The sequence below is a fragment of the Lissotriton vulgaris genome, chromosome 11, assembly GCF_964263255.1.
Source record: "Lissotriton vulgaris chromosome 11, aLisVul1.2, whole genome shotgun sequence".
NCBI classification, from domain to species: Eukaryota; Metazoa; Chordata; class Amphibia; order Caudata; family Salamandridae; genus Lissotriton; species Lissotriton vulgaris.
In genome coordinates, this window is record NC_141699.1 from 224,992,665 (window position 1) to 225,019,466 (window position 26,802).

The 26,802-nt window shown below is 44.5% G+C and overlaps 1 protein-coding gene across 1 annotated transcript in view; it reads right to left on the reverse strand.

Moving 5' to 3' along the window:
• Positions 1–26,802, reverse strand: part of LOC147679559 (clustered mitochondria protein homolog) — a 249,240-nt gene that overhangs the window by 4,926 nt on the left and 217,512 nt on the right. The window contains exons 21-24 of the mRNA XM_086943140.1: positions 16,590–16,715; positions 15,971–16,092; positions 11,953–12,046; positions 6,331–6,465 (exon numbers count right to left, since the gene is read on the reverse strand). Of these exons, the coding sequence (XP_086799266.1) occupies positions 6,331–6,465; positions 11,953–12,046; positions 15,971–16,092; positions 16,590–16,715 (477 nt within the window). The remainder of the gene's footprint in view (positions 1–6,330; positions 6,466–11,952; positions 12,047–15,970; positions 16,093–16,589; positions 16,716–26,802) is intronic.

Below are 26,802 nucleotides of genomic sequence, written 5' to 3' on the forward strand. Positions count from 1 at the left end.
GAAAGCTGTGTGTAATGGTAAACGTTTTGCTTTGTGCGTGTTGAAGACTTGCACAGATGAAAGACCCTTCTTATGATGTTGAGTGTAAACTAACAATGCCCTCACGTAGTCACCATCTTCAAATTACATTGTTTTCTTTTTTCTTTCTCTTTTTTTCCATCAACTCCCCTCATTCCATTGGGAAGTGGGAGGGTCACGTGAATCTTGAGGAATTTCAAGCAACAAAACTATTGCTACACGTAAATAACCCCTTTTTTGCAGCATAACGCCTGGATTCACATGATGTACATTCATTTTAAAGCAGTGTCTGTCTCTAGTAGAGGAGGGCTGTGAAGTATGGGAAGATGTAACTAGTATTTTCCTACCTGAGCTTCTATATTTGAGTTGATGTATATACAAAAGTTTATAGTAAACATGCACTGAAATCTACTTCGCTGCTCTACAAAAGTCTTCTAGGGATACATTAAGAAAGCTATTGAAGCCTCTCTTTTTCCTCTGGAAGGAACCCTTTGTTGCCCTTGTATATTTTCCCTGCCAATGGCCACTATAATTGGATAGTTTGAAAAACCATCAATCAATCAAAATAAGTCTTTATTTCGACTCCAAGTCATAAAAGACAACAAATTTAAAAACACAACATAGAATAAAAGTAAAATCACAGCATCAAATCCATAGTGCGGCAAAGGATGATTATTTCATCTGTTATTTTACAAGATCTAAGTGATGTTCTTATTTACACTACTGAGTTGTTTCAGTCCACTGTTTGTTCCATACACATTTAATTAAGAGAATAAATATTATAAAACCAGAATTAAAAAACACACTGTTTCAATACATTTCCAATTATTTACAATCAAAATTTAAAACCAGATTAAACTGATGGAGTGTTCAGTAATTTTAGTTTATTCCTGCGAATTACCCACATCCATTTAAAAAATGTGGCCACGGCGATTACCAGGCTTTCAGAACCGTCTGTTCTTAATATCCTTTGCGCTTCAGTACCTCTTTTGATGCCTTTCTGAATACATATTGGCCTCAGCCATTTGGAGCGTGGAAATTTGTACACAGGGCATATAAAGAGGACGTGAGCTATGCTTTCCGATTGTGTAGTGCAGAAGGGGCACAGGACAACATTGTTGTTAGTTGTCCATTTGCTGGTAAATGTATTAATTGGGAGAGTTCCCACCCTGTACTGATGGAACAATTTCCTATCTTCAGGGATGGTAATAACATCCCAATATGGTTCATAGACCAGTGTATGTTTTTGCTCCAAGAAGTCCCTTGTTATTGATGGGGCAATACATTTTTGGAAGTCTCTTTGAATTAGCATGGCCCAATAAAGCTCTTTTAAGGTCTTGCATGGCGGGAAAGGATTTTGTGATGGATTATCCCATGAATCCTCCAATCCCATAGCTTTGTAAATCAACCTGACTTCTCTTAACTAGGGTATTCTACTCCCTTTATCCATGTCTCTGGTTTCTAATAGAGCTTGAGCATAGTGAGAAAGTTCAGGGGTGACCCAGATCCTCCGCCAGTATGCGATCGATCTGAATCGTGCAACATCCTGAATTCTCTGGCAGCCCAAGACTAGATAGAGGGGTATCAACGGTGTGGATGGGGGAAGCCTTACCAGGCCCCTCATGAACTTGTTCTGAGCTATTGTCAGGGCCGAGATGTTGAATACCCCCCATAATTCTGCCCCATATAGCACAGAGGCCCTTATTTTGGTGTCATATATTTTTAGGGCCGGAGCTATTGGTTGTGTGGGCGAAGATCGTAGTTCTCTTAGGAGCACTCCTGCCAACTGTGCATGTTTAGTAGTTAAATAATTCATGTGCGGTTTCCATTCCAGTCTAGACCCCAGAGTAATTCCAAGATAGCTAAAACATTGGCTCTGTTCAAGGAGCTCTCCATTCATTAACACCCTTCCTTTCACGGTCTTGTGTCTGTGCATAACCATAAATTTTGTTTTCGAGACATTAATGGCTAAGCCATATTCTGTACAAAAGGCCTCAAACACCCTATTGCTCTCTGGAGCCCTTGTTGTGTTTTTGGAAATTAAAAGGGGGTCGTCGGCAAACATCAGCAGAGGTATTGGGACTCCATTTAGCTTAGGAGCGTCAGTAGGTGAGTCTTTAAAGTATTCAATAATCCTGTTGATGTAGAGTGTGAACAATGTTGGTGCCAAGACACACCCTTGTCTTACTCCTCTCTCAGTAGGGAATTTGTCAGTAACCTGGCCTGACTCCCCCCATCTGACCTGTGCATAATTGTTTTCATGGAATTTTATTAAGAGGGCAAGGAGTTCCGGTGGCATGCCGTGCTCCTGGAGAACTCTCCACAGCCTAGTGCATGGTACTAAGTCGAAAGCCGATTTCAAGTCGACAAAGGCTGCATAGAGAGTACCTCCCCCTAAAACTACCCATTTCCAATAGATAGTAGCGGATCTGAAGACCTGGTCCACAGTGCTCGTAAATGGGCGAAAACCGGCTTGCAGTGGCGACATGACCTCCGCATCTTCTATCCAGCTCTGAATCCTAAAAAGCACAAGCCTGGCCACCACCTTCTGGATGCAGGCTATCAGGCTAATTGGCCTATAGTTTGCAGGGTCGGCACGGTCTCCCTTTTTGAAGATAGGGATTATTTCGGCTCCCTTCCAGATATCTGGAATTGGGGAGCCTTTAGCAATGGCATTAGCTAGTAGCTGAATATACGGTGCCCAAACCTCTCTACCATGCACGAAGAGGTCCGCAGGTATCATGTCCGGCCCCGGGGCTCTCCCTTTGGGGATAGTAGTTAGGGCATATTCAACTTCTTTCAGGCTGAATTGCAGTGGAGTGATAATTACACGGTTAGAGAAAATATCACTACTTGCCCCTTTTTCCCAGTCAGTGTGTGCAAACTGAGTCTTAAAGTGCGACACCCACGCTTCAGGAGCTACGTGATTTTGCGGGTAGGTCTTGTGACGCCCTTTGCCCCATTTTACTAGGTCCCAAAAACTTGCCATGTTTCTCATTTTACTGGCTTCAAAAAGCTCTTCCCAGTATTTTTCATCCCAGGATTTTTTGGCTTTCTGCTGGGTCATTTTGTAATTTCGACTTGCCTCTTTTATAGAATCTCTATTTTTCGACCTGACCGCTACAGCTAATGTCTTGTATGCAGCCCTGCAGCTTTTTCCATACCAAGATTCTGGGCTCTTTCTATCATTACGTCGTGGTCCAGTTACTTCTTTAATAAAATATTTACTAAGATTTGTAAAAAGTGTCATGTGAATTGGAACTACCTTGGACATAAGATCATCATCGGATGTACATCCCTCAAGATCTATAGATGCACTTGCTACGAATTTGTCCATTTCAATGATATATTCCTGTTTAAGAAGACACTCAGACCATTTTAGTCTTCTGGTGTCATTTGTAGTTTGAAAAACACATCTTGCTACTGTTCACTTGGATATAGATATCTACCTTGCATCTGTAGCATGTGTGTTTTAGTTAAAAGTATATAGTAAATAACTGCTCTTTTAACATCTTGCTTGAGTCTTTGCTGGCTGAAAAAAGTGGGTGGGTGAAAAGACTGATCAACGTGAAACCTTGGTACTACTTTGGATATAAAGTTGAGATTTATTCTCATTATAACCTTGTCTTTATTGATGTGTAGGTGTGGTTCTTGGAAAATTAAAGCTTGTATCTCATTCTGCATATGGAAGTAATTGCTACATAGAAAGCTGTTTTTAATGTTAAGTGTTTTAACTGAGCCTCATGCATTGGTTCAGAGGGTGATTTAGTTAACCCTGTTAGCATTAAACTAAAGTTTCACTATTCTAGATGGCTTAACATTCTTTTCCTCCTGTATAAATGTTTTGATTACTAGTATTTTGACCTGGTCTTTGTTCCTTTCTCCTTTAATGTAGGCTACTATTGTGGCATTTGTGGGATAGCTGTCAACAGCATAGAGAGGTTTGTTCAACTCCACATGTGTGCGATGGCCACAAAGTAACGCTTTTACCTTTACACACAGTTTCTGAATCCAACCTCTAGCTGGAGGAATACTGCACAACATGTGATCCTAAAGGACTGTCACATTTCAAAAGTATGGTTTATCCTTAGTGGGAATTCATTCTTGATAAATGGAAAACTAGAAACGTTCACCTGCTATTCATCTGCTATTTACATACACACACAGAGATAGGAGTAGCTTCTGCGAGTTAAACAGTGCAATTGTGAGAAATGTTAAACCTTTGAAATCTAGCACATAGATTAAATACAAATGTGCAACCATACTTTTAATCCAAATGCCAACAACGGCCCCAGTTCATAAACCTCGCTTTAGTAGAATCAGAAATTTACTCAATTAGATGTACTCTTCCATTTTGAGTAACCTTCTGTGGTTTCCAGGAATTCACAAAGAATTATAGGATTACTGTTGAGCAAACTGCAACAAATGCTGATTCCTATGAGTATTCATACATGTGCCCATTTTTGCACATTACAATATACTCTAATGAGCGTTCACCATCATTTTTTGATGCCATGCATTCTCCATTCTGGCCCTAACACAGATAGGCTTCTGTCCATTAGCAGAACGGTTTTGGAGAAGGAGACAACCTGCTAAATTTGTGGATTTCCACACACTTGTTAGATTTTGAATGCTTACCAGCCTTTGCATTTGGCTCCACCTTGGAAGAACCAGAGGTTTCTCCCCATAAGCAGTGTCTCACAGATAGAAATGATACCATACTGGTGGAATTACAGATCGAAAAAATCATTTTACAAGGAGAATAAATCCAACCTTTCCTGGAATTGTATGTTGACCTAGTAAATTGTTCACCAATAGCTTGATGTAGGTGCATAAATACTTATATGAATCAGATCTAATGTGTGTTTGACCACTGAGAAGCAATGACATTGTCATTCTATTGTAGAAACAGCGTGTGTGCATCATTTAAGCCCCAGGCTGATCAATAATAAATATTGTAAATTGTTGGTGCTTCTTGTCAATTTTGCTTTAGGGACAAATGAAATGAGGGCGTGCTTTGTACCATATCAATATACAAGTAGTTGACTGATCCATTTGTTTCCTGTGTCTTATTCCTTCTGTGAAACTATCCTAAGAATTATCCCAAACTACACCTTGAAGGATAGATAGTATCAAGTAACCTCTTCCTATGAAATCTATTCTAACTAATGAGATAATGATATGTGAGAAATCAAAATCTTAACTCATTCCATAATCAATATACTTCAGATGGAAGCACATCACATAGAGATACAGAGATTGCAAGGCAGATATGCTTTCCGGTTGTGTTGGTGAGGGCTCTGGATTCTGGCCTCTGTTGTTTCCTATTTGCCATTTTGTTAGTTGCCAGTCCGTTCAGCACCCCTTACCCATGATGAAAACCATGCAAGTCCTACTTGTCCACAGGGGATACCCATGAACCCTGCACATGCACAGAGGAGTCCTTTCTTTCTCTCCTAACTCACTTGTTGCTGACATGTCTCTTCCATTTCGCGTACATCCCTTGCTTCTCATTCGCACTTTCCAATCGCTGTTTCGTTCTACCTTCTGTTGGTTTTTTCCTTACTGTCCCCTGACAGTGTGCCGTTTCTCCCAACAGCATCCTTTGTCCTATTAAACTTTATCCACCTGACCCACTGTCCTCCTCTCATTTTCTCCTTTCCCTTTCAGTCTCTCTGCCTGACATTCCTTCATCTGCTCCTTTCATCTTCGCCCTCCTTTTTGCCTTTCCCTAGCCACATTTCCCTTTCTCCTCCCCTATCACCCTGTCCCTTCTCCGTACAGCCACATCGTTCTTTCTTTTAACTGCAAGTTATCCTTCCAAATGGCACACTTCAGATAGTGTCTGCACATCATCTCGTCATGTATGGATACCACGACCTTGTGCACCTATCATCCCTTGCTAATGCTAGCCCACTTTCCAAAGAGTGTCTGGACAGACAGGCTGCAACAGAAACCATTGAATGCGGAATGAGGAGGGTGATAAATATCATTACTTGTTAGGGATAGTCATATGGCGTAAGTACAACAGGAATTTCCTTGTGCAGTCAAGCAACTGGGATTTCAATTTTTGACCACTAGAATACATTCAGTTATATGCAGCTGGTTCATTAATGCACTGAGAACTTAGACATCCACTCATATATATTTGAATTGTGCTTTGGAAAAAAGAGTACTGGTCACTGTAGTCTATTTTGTTGGTTAGAATTCAAATATTGCTAGGCAAATGTTACTCATGACTGCCTGAGAAGGAAGCACACAGAGATTTTGCACAGTATTGAAGGTGGACAAATATAAGTATTTAGATCATACCTGGACCCGTGGTATTGTTGCACTTGATCCGTTCTTGTAGATCTCATTCATTGTTCGTTGCAAGTTGACTGCTTGTTGTGTGACATGCTTAAGAAATGCTGAACTTTCTTTTGTTCTGTCATGCTGATCCCCAAGCTATATTATAATTAAAAGCAAAAATGTGTGTAGTTTGAAATATAAGCATGTCAAGGGAATGTATACAATCCTGTATTTCATCAAAAGTGCTGCTTAGCAGTCAACCAATCGGTCAATCAATCAAACAGTCTGAAGTAAGTTTATTCATGTTCACCCCCTGAAGCAAATTGATGCCCACAGGATTACAACAGCTATTATCCATAGTTTTGCTCTAAGTGTGATGGCTTTCTACCGGAATATAGAGGAACAATATTGTGATGCAAAAATATCAAGGCCTAAATGCAGTCACAGTATTTTGGCTCTCAATATTGAGGTCTTGATCATCTGCCCCCCCTCCCCCCCCCCCCACTTTTTAGGTCTGTCATGTGCTGTCTATCGAGACATGCTGTATTCACTCTGTGGCCTTTAAGCTTGCCTCCAGCTTTTGATTGGCATTTGAGATTGTCCTTTAAAAAAAGTTGCTTGTAATTAAATAATGCTTCCTGTTTGTCCCACCTTTTTATCAATTGTTAACTCCCATGGAGTATCACTGCAGGACTTGTGCTCTGCCACGTGTCCCCTTTTGTTTCCTGGCTCCGGGACTATTTTTTAATGATCTTTAACAATTTTTATTATTTTACAGAACAAATACAGGGCAACAATTAATCAGTGTGCATACGTAGAGAGCGGTGAGGAAAGTATTCAGTTACAAACACAGATGATAGGAATAGATACACTTATTACAGTTAGGTACATCCCGCACATTGCAAAAGTCCCCCACCTCCACTTCATCTTTACTCGGAGTCACCCTCGTTGTCCAGCATCGGTGGTTCGCACAGATTCCCCCTGTATTCATTCCACGCACCCCACAGTCTGACCCATTTTCGTGGACATTTCCAGTTCAGGTATACTGTTCTCTCCGCTAACATTGCAAAGTTGAGTTCGGAACACCAATCCTTGACCGCTGGTACCACTGGAGATCCCCAGAATTTGGCTATGTTTCTTTTGGCATACATTATACCCAATGTCATCCAATCCTGTGTGGAGTGAGTTAGATCATTGGGTTCCTAGATGTTTAGTAGGCAACACCGTGGTTCCGAAACTACCGAGTCCTTTACCACTTGTGACATAGTCCTCAAAACCTTGGCCCAATACTCGGCTACTTGAGGGCACTCCCAGATGGTGTGGAAGAACGTCCCTTTCTCCCCACACCCTCGTAGACCGTATTTGTGCGCAGCCCTCCTAATCGCGTGTAGGGTAACCCTAGTGTTATTTTTTAATTTTCAACGAGCACTTCCAACAAGTGGGAACGTTTAATTTCCCTTGCGGCATAATGTCAAGACCCCGTGCTTCCTCTGCTCTTTCCACCTTGTTTAAATTTGCATTGCAATGCTATTCTGCCATGGAGCGTTCCAGCCTCTCTCACTCCCCCTTGTGCCTGGTGCTCCTGTCCTTCACCCCTCCAGCCACGTTATTTGTTATACATTTTCAGGCAGTGATATCACTTCCTGTTTTTTCACTTGCTTGTTCGACTTTGTTTTATCACAAAAGAGAGCAAACACTAGGCTTGAAACACACAATTTCCTCTTTGAGAGACTACTAGTTTTGTTTTATTTGCATGCAGTGGGACTAGGAAAGGCATACCCTTGCGGATGCTCCCAGTCTCGACTGCAATCATTACAGAAGGACGAATAGAAACTCAGCTGACATGTTGCATTCTTCATCTGAAAGGTAAGCAGCTCTTACAGCGCCCACCTGTATTGCCAGCTAACTGAGCTATGCCAGAGCTGCAGCGGAAGCTTATCATCTCACACAAGAATGACAAGCAGATGCCATGCCTAGCAGGAGAAGCACTGTGATTTGTTTTCTCAGACTCCATAGCTGTACAGCCGCCAGTGACCAACCCATCCCATCGGGGACATCCCTTATGCATGCGGCTGACACTCTGGAGAGGAGATTGGAAAGCATAACGCTCGAGAGAACGAGGTCGTGCATTTCGGTTTTTTTAGGTGTGAAGGTGCTAAGTCACTGCTTCCAGAGAGAGTAATGACTACCGTTCACAGCCAAGGACTGCTTGGCGTGTTTACTATGAATCAGCATAATTATGTTTTTTTTTCTGTGATCGAGTGTTTATACATTTTTTGGTATGAAATTAATATTTTATCAAGTGACAGAAAGCCAATTTTCAGCCACTTCAGAGCACTTTGGTCACAGTATGTGATCTGATGAAAGATCACTCATGCAAAGAGTGACACTCTAAATTGCTAGTGCTCTCCTGTACTCATATTCTATTTTCTACTGTCTCGCTTGATTCTGAGCTCCTGGGGTCTAAATGCTAAACTTGGGTTTAGCATTCCCATCAGATATTCTAGGCTGTCATTGGCTTGAGTAATCTCATAGCTTGAATTTCAGACCACATTAGGAGAGATATTGCCTGTAGAAACACACACAAAATACAGCAACTGACCACAAAGGATCATCCAAGGCCCCTCAACAAGACAGAATCAAAACCTAAACTTTTAACTTATCCATGAAGATTGGAAAGAGCTGAATGTTACATAGCAATACTGTTTGTGCAAATATATGGTAATTGTATATGAAGAGAAACTCCGCTAAATCAAGTCAGGATATTTTATATGTGGCATAATACATGTATTTCGGTGGAACTCTTGTGTGAGACAAAATATCATAGATTAAGGCCTGATAAGGGAAAGGGCAGCTCTAGCATAACAAACTTACTGCAGAAAGAAAGGTAAATGCCTGAAACTGGCCACTAGCAAGAGTGATTGGGTTGAATTAGAAAATCAGTTTTACTACATTTTGGAAAAATGGGAGCAATCAGTGTGAGGACTGCAAGATACTGAGACAACAACGTTATCAAATACTGTGCTGAATCGGGCATGAAAAAGGGCAAAATGAATAGGCTTTTTAATCATAATTCCAACTTCATTTAATTTTCAGTGGTAGGGTGCTGTCATTCCTAGCAAGACAATAAATACCTGCACTTAGTATTAACATTTCAAGCACTGCCATTCCTCTAAAATGATTGCTGTTCTTCACCCACTAAACCATAATTAAAGATGTTGTTTCAACATTCTTTGTCTCTGCTCGCCAAGAAGGGTTCTATGCTTCCTGCTTTGCTTCCCTCTCCCTCTCTCCTCAGCAGTGGGCAGACAGACTCCTGCCTCAAATGGCCATTCTGTGTCTGACCTGCCTTAGTATTTATTTAACCCTCACTTATCACTCTTCCTTATCCCCTTATTCCACCCACTGACGCCTGCAGCCTTATGTGGCAAAGAAACAACGAAGTGAGATGTAGTAATGTTGTGGCAAATTACTTTCTTTTTTTCTGTAATTTTCACGTTTGTCACAAAGTTAGTAGTTATGGGAGGGGGGTAGAGTAGTAGAAAACAGTAAGGCAAATGTTACTTAGGTGATGGGGCTTAACACTGCTTTGGGTCATAATTGAGAAACTCTGAAAATAGGGATGCATTTTTTGTTGTTTCCCTTTTCAGTGATAAGCTTCGTGTGAGCGTGTAAGTGAGGAGACTTGAACAGTACATTTATGTAAACTAAAGTAGGCCCAAGGCAGACTTTGCGCTAACTGTTAGTGTCTTGAGTTCAGCCGGGGTGCGTCTTCAGTTTCTGCTTGAAGGACCAGTAATTTGCATCCAAGCACTTCTATAGGGTGCGTACCCCAGAGTCTGGGTCGCTGATTATGCGTTTTAGAAACGTTGGATATAGAGTTTCCACCTCCGACAATGTCATCTGTAACAACGTTTCTAATCCTGGGTGTTCATTTGAGGACATGTATTCTAGGTGTTGTGGGTTTGCCTAATTGTATAGTGCATCTGCTAGCTATGATATGTATATAGCACAGCCCTATGACTGGAATTATGGAGTTATGACAACAAGGTTTAAGGTGCAAACCCTAGTGTCTCATTAAATTACTGAGTTAATCTCTGTATGGATTGTTTGAGCTGCAGGATTTCTAAATAATAACTTGTTTATTTGCAGAGCACTACTTTACTCCAAGGCAGTTGATTTTATAATGTTTTGACATGCAACTTGGAGTTGAAGGGAGTTGGCATACTTGACATGGGAGTTTATAGTCTTCCCCCCTATACTGATTCCTCTTCTGTGGTGTGTGCAATGCTCCAAGTAATATACCCTTGCCATATTTTTAGGGATGGGTAGATTAAGTGCCTTATAGCAAATTTGTCAGTCCTAGAGTGGACGGTGCAACATGCCGTCTACTGTAGGACTACCAAAACCGAAGTGCTGCCGCCCACCACATTAGGACTTCAATCCTTCTCTGGCAGGCGGTCCTGGGACGGTCTGACAACAGTGGTCTGTGAGGCTTATAGAAGAGCCTCACATGCAGACCGCCACTGCCCCAACTGCACCTTCCTGCACTGTGTGGCATACGTGCCACACTGTGCAGGAAATGGGGGTGTATATACAGGGGGGCACTAAATATGCCCCCACCCGCATGCACCCCCAAGCCCAATCCCGGCAGGGGCCCCTATTAGGGCCCCCTATATTGGCATTATGACACCCTTTTCATGGCAGGTTCACTGCCTTGAAAAGGGTGGTAAAATGGCAACTCAGAATATGCTCAGCGGTGTCTGCTGCGGCACCCCTGCATATTCCTGCCAGTGAAAGGCGTCTGGACCAGTGGGATCTTTTATCCCGGCGGTGCCAGTGGCCTGGGGGCGGTCCGTCTGCTGTAGTCATAATACTGCAGGTGGGTCCGCAGTGTGACGCTCGTCAGACCGCTGAACTCATTACAAGACCCTAAGTGCTGCACTGAGAATCAAAGGGTGTTGCACTGGCAAATGGAATCAAACATGGATCCCCAGTTCAAAAGTTAGCAGCCCTGCCCATAAGGCCACAAACTATGCCTGCCACTCTACCCTCTCTCTGCATTTCTCATCTTGTCCATATGTAGCAAGCGAGAAGTATTTGTGAGAGGGGCGGGTGGTCATCTTGATTTATGAATGTTTTATTGACAGTTAGAATGAAAAATTTGATTCATAGACAATATCATGTTCCTTGAGTATTCTCAAGCCTTTCTCGGTCCAGGTAAACATTGGTAGATATAATGATCAAATGACTAAAGTACAATTATCCGGTGTTCCACATGCTTATTGCGGGCAATGACCCATTATGTACCTTGAAAATCTAATAAAACATGTTTAAAAAAAATTAAAGAAATGACTACAGTACAAAACTACTTTGATAGCCCCAAAAATGGTGATATATAAATGTATTGAACTAATCCAGATACGCCAGCTTGTCAATATCCGGTGTGTGTTAACATTCTTAAAGTCACCACCTAAACAATACATCGGTGCTCCTTTCTTTAATGTATTAAGGCAGACACAGTGTTGTCAACCAACAGAATTTTTTTTAAATCCACAGCAGCTATCCTCTTTGGGTACGGTCAGTGACCTGAATGTAGTGACAAGTGAAGAAAGCATTTCTAGTTAGCAATTTGATACTTACTATGCTCCTATATATTGTGTAGGTTTCTTTTTCATGTTGCATGGCAGATCGAAATTCTGCTTTGCTTGTGTAGACCACCGCAACTAAATGGTGACTGTGTAACAGAAAGAAGAACAATCACTTTTTTGGAAGAGGTTAATATTAACAACCAAAGTAAAAGCAATCACAATCCTAACCCATTTATAGTATGAAAGACATGTTTGACCCAAAACCGGTTGCACATTTTTAATAAAAACAGATTTTATGTCAACAACAGCCAAAGCCAACATTGATATTATTCAGCTTTCTGTTTTTTCAAAATGATGAGGTAGACTCTTTAACCTGCTGGTGGGACAAAAATGTCCCTGCATGATATGTGGGCCTGTACCCTTGTTGTGAGTGCCCAATTCTATGTGAAACTGATATCCTGACTTCTATTATATCCCTTGCGTCACACTAATTGAGTATATGCACGGAATTCTAGACCCGCCTCTTATAATGTGATGCCTAAGGCCTGTCCTATGACCTGGAGGAGCACACCAAGCATGCCCTCATATTCGGCAACAGACTTCTGTACTTGCCTTATGTACGTCATGTAAAGTGATGGTGGTATCATACTTTGTTTTGTGTATATAGAGCGTGACCAGATTTTTTTCTCCGTATAAGTGAGAGAATAATCTACTGACTCCTCTTGCGCAAATTGTTTTTTTAAAAACATTTATAAAGTGTGACCCGTGGCTCACAGGTGGATCTATAGATGCTTAAAGCAAAGGAAGAGAAAAAACACTGCACAGAGGTGTAAGAAGGCACGATCTAATGAAACCGAAAAAGAGCCCAGGAATCTCAGTTTTACACAATCAGTCCACAACTTATAAATATTAAGATTCCATGGAAAAGCAGTCCCTAACAGGACAAAAAAGGTTTGAGTCTTTTCCTAGTTAGGAGACTCCAGTACCCCAAGGAGTCGCCCTGCACCAACACCCGAGGTACCGGAGCCAGTTGAAAGCATCAAGGCTTGTTTGTGTTCAGTCGGAACACCACCGACACCGAAACTTACCTTCACGTTGAGGTACTCCAACAGAGTATTGTATCACAATTGGGGAGAAGGAAAATTCTGTGACCCTTTCAACTTCCTTGCTATTAGTATCAAAAAATCAATTGGGGGGGAAAGGACCACTTGTCCTGAGTAACCAGGGTTTTGTAATATCATCGTCTTTGATTCCGATAAAAAAACCTCATTCACGTACCAGGGCTCGAATGGCGGTGTATCTTGATTCTCCATCTTTGTTTTAGCAACGTGACAGCATCATCATCGGGTTTTAGTTGTATGCTTCCTCTACCGGAATCAAGAATCACCACCATTCGAGCCTTGGTACGTGAATGAGGTTTTTTTTTATCGGAATCGAAGACGATGATATTACAAAACCCTGGTTACTCAGGACAAGTGATCCTCCCCCCCACCCCATTGATTTTTTGGTACTCCAAGAGAGACCAGCGCCACACAAAGAACGGCGTGCTGTGTTTCTTTTCCCTCTTCTGCAAAACCCCTGACAACCGTGAGAGCCTCTAACTCACCGATTCGCCGGACAAAACACCTCTGAACCTGAGCTCCCCAGCATGGGCTTATGTAAACCGATGGTGTATCTGTGGACCGGAACCCCTCAATACTTGAGCCCCCCCCTTGTTTTCTGCTGGACTGGTCCTCCAAGTCCCCCTTGCAACCTATTTCTTACAGGTACTTTGTAAATTGACTTTAACTGGTAGCATTCAGCACCTTTGCACACGGACACCCCAGGGCAGGTGAACCTGAACTCTTGGTGCTTTTTTGGACCTTGGCTCCTACTTACCTTAAGTACAGAAGAACAGTCCTGAAGTGTGTCTATGCCGTGAATGTTTCTCCCTCAGGATAACATCGAGAAGTGTGGCTCAATGATTAGAGCGGCAGACCCTGATGCAGAGGTCTAGCCCGGGACCAGGGTTCAATTCCCCGCCTCGGCGGGTCTTGGGCTCAAAATTCCACGGGCCTGATAATTCTCGCCTCGGTGCCTATTCCAATCATGGAGTCCCACTCTGCAACTCTGGGCAATAGCTTGCTTAATCTCCACAACGGCCCCCACAACGCTAAGGATGCCTGGCCTCCACCTTGGGGGTGCCCAGGAGTGGACGTCTCACAGGGAAAGCCAGGATGGGTTCCACAGCGGTATTCGTAAAAGCGCCTTGAGACCCTTGCGGGTGAGTAGTGCGCTATACAAGTATCAATTTACATTTACATTACCACGTTCGAGGCTCAGGCTTCAAATCTGACAGCCGTCATTTTCTACAGTTTTTACTGTATAATTTGATATTGTCTAAAGTACTTACCAGATTCCAATGGTCTTTGTGTCTAAAATTATATAAAAATGATATGCTATTTTTTTTAATTGGTCCCAAGTTTCTTCTTGAGTGTATGTTTCATTTATTGAACCTGTGCGTTAAACAAATGCTTACCACTACCCTCTGATTAGACTAACCTGCTCGCCCACACTACCACCAAAGAGAGCATTTGGAATTATTAATTTAAGTCCTGTAAGCCAATAAGGGTTGTCTTGACTTTCTACATAATGTACCTCATTTTGGTACACTACATAAAAAGCCAGCTTCCTACACTTGGTCTAAAACCATTATAACCTCACCTTTCCCTACCTTATCGATGTCTCTCCACTTCACCTCTTGTCTCTAAAACGTATCTCTCTTTTTACACTTCACCCCTCGTGCTCTACTAGTCTCTGGTCATGTCTTTCAATACCTCACTTTTCAATTGGCCTTTTCTCTTGCTGACCACTCCTAATTCCGATTGCTCTACAATTCTCAGACTACATTGCTCTCCTATTTGTCTGGAATGATGAAAATCCTAAAACAAGTACTTAGATTTCACTCTTGCTGCAAGAATGCCAGTGGTGAAAGGGGATTTGTGACTATGAACATTGGGCTATTATACAATAATTTCAAACAGTATGTCCATGGGACTTATTTTTATACTAATGTATACAAAACGTGATCAATGAAATGCCTGAAATATTCTCAGCCACTGGTAATTACTCGGTCCACAACCAATCCATTGTTATTTTCACACCATGGCACCTCAGTTTTCGACCCAGCTATATGCAAATCAGTCTTGACCCTGCTCCAATGGGATCAGTGCAGCCCAAACAGCCAGGCGAGGTCTACCCTTAACCGGAACACAAGCAACCTAGGACTGGTTTAGCCTTTTTATGGGTGCAAAAGCAGAGTATAGCTTGGTTCCACTGATACAGTGTGCACGGGACCTACATCTGGGCATATCCATCCTGCTTAGGGCAAATCAGAGTGGTGATATGCGAAGCTTCTGGTCTCTCTCTTATTCCATTCTCTTTTTGGTGTTTCTTCTAAAGGCCCCCATATTCTCATAGTATGTGGTCAGTGGTGCAGGCGAGGAGAAACGGAAGAGTGTATTGGTCCCATTAGATCCAGTAAAAGGTTGGTGCAGTCTGACAAATTGTTTCCAAATTGTAAAACAAATACTGGCATATACATATGCATCCTCAAATCACTTGAATGTAGGAGATTTTGAAAAGTTAAATATTCCCCCTGAATGTCAGACCATGGGAAATTTGCTTTAAGAACCTTTCTTTTTTTAACATTGTTACATAGATTGTAAATTAAAATCTGTTCTGGACAAGAGAAGGAAACTTGTAGCGGGATAATATGTTTTCAAATAGGTCTGGCTTTTATTACCATACCATACAGAATATTGTCTGAATTGAAGACGATAATACAAAGAGCATGTTTGACATCACACTCCAAAACAGTTGTAAATAAGTCTAATGAACACATTTGAGACTCACAGGAACATCATATTAGACTATTGTGGTCTTATATGAGCTAAAACATGGAAGATGAACTGCAGGATGTAAGCACAAGCCATGACCCACTGAAATGGTTTTATTTAAAGAGGCCCAAACTTTACATCACAAAAGCACCACTTAGCCTTTCTGAGATAATGTTAAAATAACATCATTACCTGAGTGCAGTCTGCGGGGATTTCGTTCCATGGTACTTGGTATTTATCTCCAGAGCCTTCTCAAGGAACCTCATAGCCAGATCACATTCCAAAACAGCTTGTAGAACTATACCAATGTTACTCTGTCAACAATGGTGGGAGGAAAGTAGGTTAATACACTGTTCCTGGAAAGATAGCATTATTTGATTGGCCAAGTGATTTATTGTTCATGTATGACTGGCATGCCACAACACGTCTTTTCCTCTATGCTAATCATCACTTGGTAAGTATTATACAATTTAGTAGTAGATGATTCAAGAAAATTCAACACGGAACAAGAGTCTTTGATCAGTACATACATCATCTACCCTGCACCAAGACCTCCAGTACTGAGAGGCATAACACGAACACTTAGGGTGCACATATGCACTTGCAGTAATCGAATTTGTAAATTGGTTAAAGTTCCACGTAAAAAGGTTTTTTTTTTTAGATTTTGTAGAATTTTAAAACATGTAAAAGCTACTATTTAAGACGCATAGTTGGAAACAGAGTAAATATTGGACCAGTAAAATAACAGTTTTATAAGAGCTGCTAAAAAACATCTTTAATGAACTAAAACAATGCCCTTCTATGTACTTACATCCAGAGTAGCCATTGTAGGATGATCCTCTCCAGTCACAAGAAGCATCAGGTAGCGTGCACGGTAAAGTAGTTTCAAGGCCACTGGAAGCTGAGCATTTGCAAAGCAGAATAATGCAAGGAAGACCTACATGTATAGATAGAGAAAAAAAGTTTGCATCGAAATCTAAGTCACAACATAGCATCATATATGAAACAATATTTAGATTGATTAGCTATTTCAATGTATATGCATGTAGGGAAAATATTGTATAATCTTTTTTTAAAGTATTGCTTATTTGAAATTGTCGTCAAAAGGTTAATAGTTTAGAATTTTTAATGTAGACACAAACATAATCAATTGTTCTTTTTTCATTACAATGTACATGGACTCTTTTCCACCATGTAGGAGTAAAACAACAGCAGCTGGCCTAGAATTTGGAAGCAGTCTAATGAAAGGTTAAGGGAAAATGGCAATAAGGCAGTCTAAGCACACACAAACTCTCACTGCCCACGATTTGAAACAATAATGATACACTCCTAGTGGAGTCCCTGAGTGGTGACTGCCCTGGTTCCTCTCGTCCTGGAGACAGCGATGCACCCGGTTACTGGCGGGATTGGGACATTTCAGACTCCGATGAGAGCGGAATAACTGAGGGCCTTCAGGATGACTGCTCCTGTGGCCTTTGACAGAGAAGACAATTTTAGCTTAAATAAATCTATTACTAAAGCCAAATGCTTAGCTTGACATTAACGTGAAGCCACTTTGCAGAAATTACATGTAACAAAAATGTGCCTTTATTAAACTCATGTATGCTTGCGTGTGGAATTAATGTGAAGCTTGTGTTCGAAAGGCAATACAAACTAGTGGTGCAAAATGCACAAACCTATAATTTATTTTGCATTTCTCTTGCTAAGGACAAGACTAGGCCTTTTTCAACAAACATTTTAGGGAATACTATACCATGTTAGATGACCTGTACTTGACTTGCTACATGTTCTCATTGCATTGAGATAGTTTCTAGCTGCCACGTATTCACACAATAATGACTAGAGAACAGTATATTAAAAACAAATAGAGCTTACAAGAAGCTGTGAATCTCATGATTTACTCAGGAAGCTGAATAAAAATGTTTCTGTCTTTAGAATAGTTCATTGTTACGCAGTGGAACCTGAACAAGTTTATAGTTAGAGGCCGCTGCGTTTCACATGAGAAACCTGCATTGGACGCAACAAGTATGAATGTTTGGCACCTGAATGATACATTTGCAAAGTGTTCTGTCTACTTCCGGTGTTTACCATAGGAATGAAAGAAGAAGCTGCAGATGATTGGACGATCGCTTTTCACTGGTTCGAGATGACCAAATACCAGAACGGATCGATATATGTTTTGAGTTTTTATTTTAATGCGTGTTTTCCTTTTAGACCTTAGCTAAGAGCTACTGCTGACAGCTTTAGTTATTTGCCACTTGGGCAGTGACTACTTCAATGTATTTCCTCTATCCTAATTCATTTTCGGGTGTAGCTACTGCAGCACCCATTTCTCGCCTCGACTGAGTTTGCCTGAACTGCGCTTCATGGGGAGTTCGATTTCCTTCTTGATATCTCTGTGAACGGATTTATCTGATTTACAAATTGAATAAAAAGACAAAAACAAACTTTCTAAACTCCTAAATGATAAATAAAGATTTTTGAACCGATCATAAAACTCTCATTATTGACTGAGCTAATTACTGAAGTTGATGATGTCTATTGAAATGATTTAATTCATGCTCCATTCTAAAACGGTGGCAAAGATCTATTGACTTGGAGAAGAAGAAAAGCGCAGAAGCAGAGTCCACCTTTGTAAGTGATGGGTTGTGGAGAAGTGTGGCTCAATGGTTAGAGCAGCAGACCCTGATGCAGAGGTCTAGCCCGGGACCAGGGTTCAATTCCCCGCCTCAGCGGGTCTTGGGCTCAAAATTCCACAGAACTGATCATTCTCGCCTCGGTGCCTATTTTAATCTTAGAGTCCCACTCTGCAAATCTGGGCAATAGCTTGCTTAAGCTCTACAATGGAGTCCCACTCTGCAACTCTGGGCAATAGCTTGCTTAATCTCCACAACGGCCCCCACAACGCTAAGGATGCCTGGCATCCACCTTGGGGGTGCCCAGGAGTGGACGCCTCACAGGGAAAGCCAGGATGGGTTCCACAGCGGTATTCCTACAAGCGCCTTGAGACCCTTGCGGGTGAGTAGTGCGCTATACAAGTATCAATTTACATTTTACATTTAACTGAGTAAAATGAATACGTTTCAGCGCTATCACCTTTATCGCAGAAAAGCAGGGGAGCCAGACCCTGAGATGGAAGTGTGCATGGAAGCGGGAAGCAGTCTGGCGCGGAGTATGGTAGAAATGGTCCTGGCACCCAATTATCTCTTTGAGGAGACGGTGAAAATGGTGCACAAGCAACAGAGGCAAAAAGACCTCCAGGCAAAGGACTGCATCACTGCTACTGCTGCATGACTGTTACTTTCATATCACACTAAGGGGCAATCAAATAGGACTACAGACATCAGAGAAACATAACCTGGGTAGGCCTTCTAAGATATTTGGGGCTCCATCAGTGGGTATTGGGGTCTTGGTTGTTATCTGAGCAAGTAAAAAACCCAAGGAAAGATGTGCTAAATGCATAACTAGATAGTATAAATAGCCCCTGCAGCAGAATGAATGTTATACCAGGCATTACTGAATATTATAAATAATCCCTGCAAGCATATTGAATGTCAAAGCATTGAGATGTACAGGTTACCCACACAATTATAGACAACAACATGCTGAGCCTCAGTTAAGACTGGATGCTCCACAAGTATACAGTGCAAAAAGAGCAGAGAGGATAGCTCCGGTACTAGCACACTACTCCAAATGGCCACACGGTACAATGGCCATCTCAAAAACCGACCTCCAAAATACTCTGCAGACCGTTAGGAAATAATTCATGAGAAGATTGTGGCAAGTACATTGAGCAGCGTGATTTAGACTTAAAAAACACTCAAGTGTTGAGAATGATGACCTCTATAAGGATGTGGATGCTGTGGGCCCCATAGTGATGGAGGTTGAGAACTGCACTGCATCTTTCGAGGAGTGAAATGAATGGAGGAAATGGAAAGACATACGGAGGATGTGCTGTCAAGAATCAAAGAGATTGAAAACCGTGCATCGGGGAGAATATCAGATTTGAAGGGCTGAAAGAAGTAGCAGAAGGTTCAAATATGATATATTTTGTAACTTTCCTGTTTATGTCCTTAATTGAACCAAACCATCCAACAATTAGACCGAGCAATTTGAGATTGTCCCACTCTGCCACAAACAAACACACAGTTGGGAGATGTGGTAGCAAAAAGTCACTACCATTTAAAACAAGCCTATGTCGAGCTGGCGCTGGGGTGCCTCGAGCTGCTGCAGCGGGCCCTGACTTCTTTCGTCCACCTCGTGTCCCGGTGAGGGGACGCATTGCTGACGAGCTTACAAAACCCATTGCAGACAATGCTGTGACCGCGCGCTGTAGGAGACACGCACTGTGTACAGTGAAAGTGTGAGAGAGCTCGAGAAGAGACGCGCGTGTTCACAGCGCGTCTCCTAAAGCGTGCGCATTCACAGCGTGTGTCTCCTAAGGCGCGCGGTCATAAAGCACGCTCACAAGGACAAATCTGATACTGAAAAAGCGCGCGTCCGACTTGTGTCCACATATTCAAGTAAGCAAGAGGTATACTAAAGTATACAAGAGTTCTCGAATGCTCGACCTAAAAAGAAAAAGCGATGGCAGCTGCCAGGAAGCCTAAGGAGATTATGTTTAATGGACTCTCATGCTCCCTGTACCAAGATCTCTTGTAAACAACGGTGCAAAGGAGATAAAGCTTCAGAGTTATTACAGAGAAGCTGTGTATCAAAAACATTTGTAAAAAAATGGACAATAAAACATCCCTTTGGGATCGTGCGCAACTACCATGGAGCAACTCACTATGCCATGCACTATAAAGAAGAAGCAAGAATTCTGAAAACATACTTGGGAGTGGTTGAGGCACAGAATAAAGAGCAGCAATCAGGGTCCACACACTCAAAAATCAACATAAGTAACCAGTGGGAGAACCAGAGGACAGAGAATGGCCAGGTCAGGAGGGCAGTAGTGGGAAGAAGAGACACTGAGAAAAAAAAACTTTAGTTCAGAGTCAGAACACAGCAATAAGAACATATTTAAATATCTGCAAGTTACTATCCTTATGCCAGGGCTGGTGATGGGGGCCTTTTGACATCAACAAGAATGCTAAGGTCGCAACTTAGAAATGGAAAGCGGTGGGGAGGGGTCTTGGATGCTAGATTCCCAAGGCACCTCCTCATATATTGCTGGAAACACTGAGGCTACCCACTGCAGAAACTCACACTGGGGCTGTCGGGCCTGAGGAGTCTCTCGATAGTTGAGGACTTCTCTGGCACAGTGCAATCTGGGAGCTATATCCCAGCACATACATTAGTTTCTCTTTTCTTCTATAGGTATCGTTTTTAGACAGACAGGAGATGGGCTGTTGCGTTGGGTAGAGTTCAGGGATGAATGGTTGAGGGGTAGTTCAAATGTTCAGTTTTGAAGGACACATGAAGTCACTCACATCACATTGGACGTCTGTAGGTTTAACACCGGTTCTCCCATCACCTCACTGCTACTTATGCTACTTCTCAAAGGAGAAAAACAGGAGTTTTATTCACACTGACCCTGGTCATATTGAATGTCCTTTCATATAATGTTAAGGAGCTTAATCCCCCCTTAAAAATTAGGGGCAGAGCAGAGCTATAGTAAACATAGTTGCACAGATATATAATGCCTTCTTGATATGCACCTCACAATTAAGTGTCAAAATAAGGTGAAATAGAGGGACTACCCAGGTCTTCCCACTCTTCCATAATTCATAAGCATAACAGTTTCTCCATTTCATTAGGCATGGCTTCCCTTTGGGGGTGCTAGGCTGATAAGGCGGGAGATATATAATACTTCATGCTAATTTAGAATGCCAACCCTTGACAGTGGCTTCAGTATACAACCCCCCACCGCACAAGCTTCTTTCTGACAAAGCTTCTTTGCACTCTACAGGGCTTTGTTAAGGGGAATATAATTCTTACTTTCAATTTTAATTCAGTGTGGGACCCTGAAATGAGCAGGGCAGCAGGAAAAAGGGGAGCATCTGGTGCAATCTCCCAAAAATCAAATCGATGATACGTTAACTGAGACTATGCATCATCTGGCTGGAGTTATATCCTGATACTAAGGATTACTCCTTTTTTTGCATGTTCATTGGAGGTAACCCTGAATAGACATAATCAGGTTAGTAATCCATCACCTCGCCCCTCTTACTTAGAAGCGACAATTGGCCCAATTGAGGTTTCGGACTATGCCCATGGTAGAACGGAAGTTAACCTTGGCTAAGTAGCTGGGGGGTGGAGGGGGTGAGGGGGTGGGGGGATGGAGGGCTTTCTGGTCCTGAACCCAAATTTACACTGGGAGCTGCACTTAAAAGCAGAGCTGGAGAAACCAATCAAATAATAGTTTGAACTCAATGAAAAGAGGGAGATTGCTTCTTTGGGGTTATGGGAGATAAGGAAGCGATTTTGAGAGGAGCCCGTAAACAACACTCCAGGGGTGGGACTCTCTAGATTTGCTGCCCTTTCTGATATGGACGCATGCAATTGACCAACAACGCACATGCATTCACCACCCCCAATGTTGGAGATCACACTATCTACTAGGTTGGTTTCAACACTTCCCTTCTTATCCAAGGAAACAGGGAATAGAAATTCCATAGACCTAGTTACCGGGAGCGTGGCAGGTTTAGCCTCAAAAGTAGGAAATGTTGGGGGGAGGAGCTTCGCCGGCAACCAAGATGGCCGCGTGAGCTCGGAGCTCCGAAGACCTCCCGATCCTCCGCAATAATCCTGTGACCCATCCTGTCCCACGATTGTGGGAATCGATTGCTGAGCCGGTCCTGAGGCGGCACCCGCTTTCGGAATGAAAATCGGACATTCCTAGACTCAGTTAGCTCGACAGAACCCGGAGGCTCCGCCCGCGTCGCTGGCGACCGTAGTAGGGTACAGCGGTGTCTCCACATGGTACCTCCCTGCCCACGCTTCGTCTTCCCGAGGAGTGCTTCTGATCCTTGAGCGCCTTGCTGTGCGGCCTCAACCCCGAACTTTGGAGATATCGTCGTGTGCTTTGTGCATACTACACTGGACCTTTTCGCCCCTGGTGTCCCCCCGTCCCGCGAGTGCCAACATGGCGGGCAAGGGTGGCTCGGACGCAGGCAAATCTCAGCGGCTCAACAGGAAACCATCCCAGTCCCAGTCCACCATTCCGGAGCGATTCTCCCAGTCTAAGGGATCACCGGTACTGGCGGGTCGTACTAAGGACTCGAGAAGGGATGAATCACCGGACGACTCCGAGATAACACTTCGGGACGTTATGGGAGCGATAACGGGGGTGAAGACGGAGATGCACACTCTCCGCGAGGAACTGTCCAGCAAGGTTGACTCCCTGAAGATTGAGTTAAACCTCATCAGGACCGACCTCGGGAAAACTAATGACCGGGTGAAATCGCTGGATCTCAAGACTTCCAGCCTGGTCACTGATGTGTCCGATATACAGTTAGAGGTGCGCGACCTGAAAATGGCTAATGGAATGCTGGCGCGTCGACTGGACGAGTTCGAGGGTCGCGCACGGCGCCAAAACGTTCGCATCACCGGAGTACCGGAAAAGGCCGAGGAGGACTCGATTGAGCTTTTTGTGGAGGAACTGGTGGTTAAGAACTTGGCACCGGGGGGCCTGAGTAAGTTCTTTTCGGTGGAAAGGGCCCACAGGATCCCGGGTGGGCCGCCGAAATCGGGTGCCTCCCCTCGCCCCATCATCGCGAGGCTGTTCAACTACAGGGACAGAGACGCTATCCTGCAAGCATCGAGGACTGCGGGCCCTCTCCGCTTCCAGAACTCCGATGTGAACTTCTTCCCGGATTTCACCCAGGCTGTCCAGAAAAAGCACCAGAGCTTTACGGGGGTGAAACGGAGACTGAGGGAAATGGGCCTGCGTTACTCCATGCTCTATCCTGCCAAGCTTCGCATCGAGCGTGACCACCGGACCCTCTTCTTTGACTTCCCGGATGAGGTGGGACACTGGCTTGATACCCTGCCCCAGGAACGATATGAGCCGACCGACCAGACGGAGGAGACCACCGGAGGCGCGGAAGCACAGGAATAATTGTTTGGTTCCTTGCTTTCCGAGAGCTGGGTTGCCGTGAGGGGCTTCGGCCTTTGACATTGCTGCTGTTAATTTGACTCGTTTTGTAATTAATATGGGGGATGACGGGGGGGGATGGGATGCCTCCTTTCTCCTCTGTGGGCTTTTTGTAGGTTAGTTAAGGGGCGACAGGCACACTGCTAGTTGGGGTGGATTATAGTCTAATGCAGGGGTGCAGGGTGGTGGGTTGTTGGGGTGTGTTTTTTCGAACTCTTTCTTTGTTTCACTCTTTGTTCTGGCTGAGGTACTATTGGACTGACATGTTATTGCTGTGGGCGCCATTGTGGGTGGGGGAAGGGGTGCGGATCGTCCTTGATGATGGGGGGTAAATCTCTTAATTTGTTGAGCTGGAATGTGAACGGGCTGGGGGACCGTATTAAGAGGGGTGTTGTGTTGCAGATGCTCAAGCGCTACTCGCCTGACGTGGTTTTTCTACAAGAGACCCACTTGGTGGGTCATGCCTGTAAGGCTTTGAATAGACGTGGATACAAAATGGTGGCACATTCAGGGTTCTCCTCGGGTTCCAGAGGGGTGGGAGTCATGGTGCGCACGTCCCTCCCGTTGGAGGTGGAGTCTGTACTTACTGATGAAAGAGGCAGATACGTGGCGGTGGTGGGCAAGTGGGAGGGCCGCACGCTAGTTTTGGTTTCGGTTTATGTCCCCCCGGGGCTGCAGGAAACTACTTTCAGGGACCTGGGAGGCGCCATTTTAGGTCTCCCCGAGGGATTGTTGCTGGTGGGTGGCGACTTCAACTCTGTAGTCTCGGGGGACTTGGACCGCTTTCCATCCAGGGGTCTCCGCCCTTCCCAGTCTTGGCTGCCTGACTTTCTGAGTTCCATGGGGATGGTTGATTGCTGGAGATTGTTACATCCTACCCAGCGGCAGTACACTTTCCTCTCGGGTGCCCACGGTAGCCTTTCTAGAATAGACTACGTCCTCACCCCGGCTGCCCAGGCGCAGTCTGTGTCCACCGCGCGTCTCTTAGCTAGGGGCATTTCGGATCATTCCCCGGTATGGGTCTCTTTTGACTTCCAGATACCCGCGTCTTCGCGCGTGGCTCCCATTAACCCGTGGTACTTCCGCGATCCGAAGACCAGGGCCCTCCTGACTAAAGCTATGGACCGGTACTTCGCCGAAAATACTGGCTCCGTTGACTCCGCAGTCTCCCTTTGGGAGGCCTTTAAAACTGTGCTTCGTGGCGAGGCCTTCTCCCTGATTGCGGAGGCTCGCCGCCGTCGGGATGAGGACGTGGTGCGGCTGGAATCCGATCTCGCTGACCTGAACGCCCAACTGGCGCTAGGCCCGTCTCCCGACTTACTTCACGCTCTCTCCCTCAAACAGTCCGAACTCCGGGCTACCGCCACTGACGCGGCGAAAGCCTTGAGCAGGGAACAGCAGGGCAGGATATACGACTCGGGTGATAAGGCGGGCAAGCTCTTGGCGTGGCTGGATAGACGGGAGCTGGCGTCCCGGGTGGTCCCAGAGCTGGTGGGAGAGGATGGCTTGTCCCTGACGGACCCGGCGGCTATAGTTGGGTCCTTCGCTGAATACTTCGAAGCGGTATATACCTCCGCGAATCCTCTCCCAGAGTCTGCCTCGACCTCCTTTCTGGAGGGCATCGACCTTCCCTGCCTCTCAGATCTCGAACGGGACGACATGGATCGGGACCTGTCTGTGGATGAGGTAGCCTTGGCGATCCGTTCGCTGCGCTCCGGCAAAGCACCGGGACCCAACGGTATCCCGGTCGAGCTTTATAAACTCAAGGCCGACGCGCTGGCTGCACCATTGCTAAATATGTTCCTTGAAGCCCGCGAGACGGGAGAACTCCCCCTCGACCAGCGACTCGCCACCATTGTGGTGATCCACAAGGAGGGAAAACCGCGTGATTTGTGCCGGTCCTATAGACCCATCTCGCTCCTGAACGCCGAACCCAAGATCCTGGCCAAACTGTTGGCCAACCGGCTGGTGGGAGTTATCACGGACTTGGTTCACCCGGACCAATCCGGCTTCATACCGCACCGGAACACGGCACTCAACTTGAGGAGGCTTCACGCGGTCATGGCACGTGCTCACTTGCTTCGTGAACCTGCAGTTCTCGCCTCTCTTGACGCCACTATGGCTTTCGACTCGCTGGAGTGGAACTACCTGTGGGCAGTCCTAGCCAAATTGGGGTTTGGGCCCACTTACATCGGATGGGTCCGGCTGCTGTATTCCGCACCGTTGGCTAATGTGACCGTCAATGGTCGGCTGTCGGCCTCATTTGCACTGCACAGAGGCACCAGACAAGGTTGTCCGCTTTCACCGCTCCTGTTCGCCCTGGCACTGGAGCCCCTGGCAGCTTGGATCAGGACACACCCTGATGTCTCCGGGATTACGTGGTCACCTGGCTTTGAGGACCGAGTGTCGCTTTACGCAGACGACATCCTCCTGTATCTCACCTCTCCTTGCCGCTCGCTTATTGTGGTTTTCGACCTGCTGGGGACCTTCGGGACTCATTCCGGCTTGGTGATCAACTGGTCTAAATCCTCACTGTACACGTTGTGTGGAGACACTCCGCGCCTCCCCCGTGGGTGCTCAATACAGGTAGCCCAGCAGGGCTTTCGGTACCTGGGCATTTATGTGTCGCGAGACCCCCGAGCCCGATACTCACACAACCTTCTACCACCGCTGGCGCGATTACGCAGGGACGTCGAGGGATGGAAGAAGCTAACGATCTCTCTAATGGGCAGGGCTGCGTTATTCAAAATGATGGCGCTACCTCGCTTCCTCTACGCTTTGCAGAACACCCAGGATCCGGTCCCGGCCAAATACTTTGGAGAGGGTGTGTTACTGCTACAACGCATCTTTTACAACGTAATGCTGTTACAACGCAGCTATTACAGCGCAAATACCATTACAATGCATGCCATTACAACGCATGGCA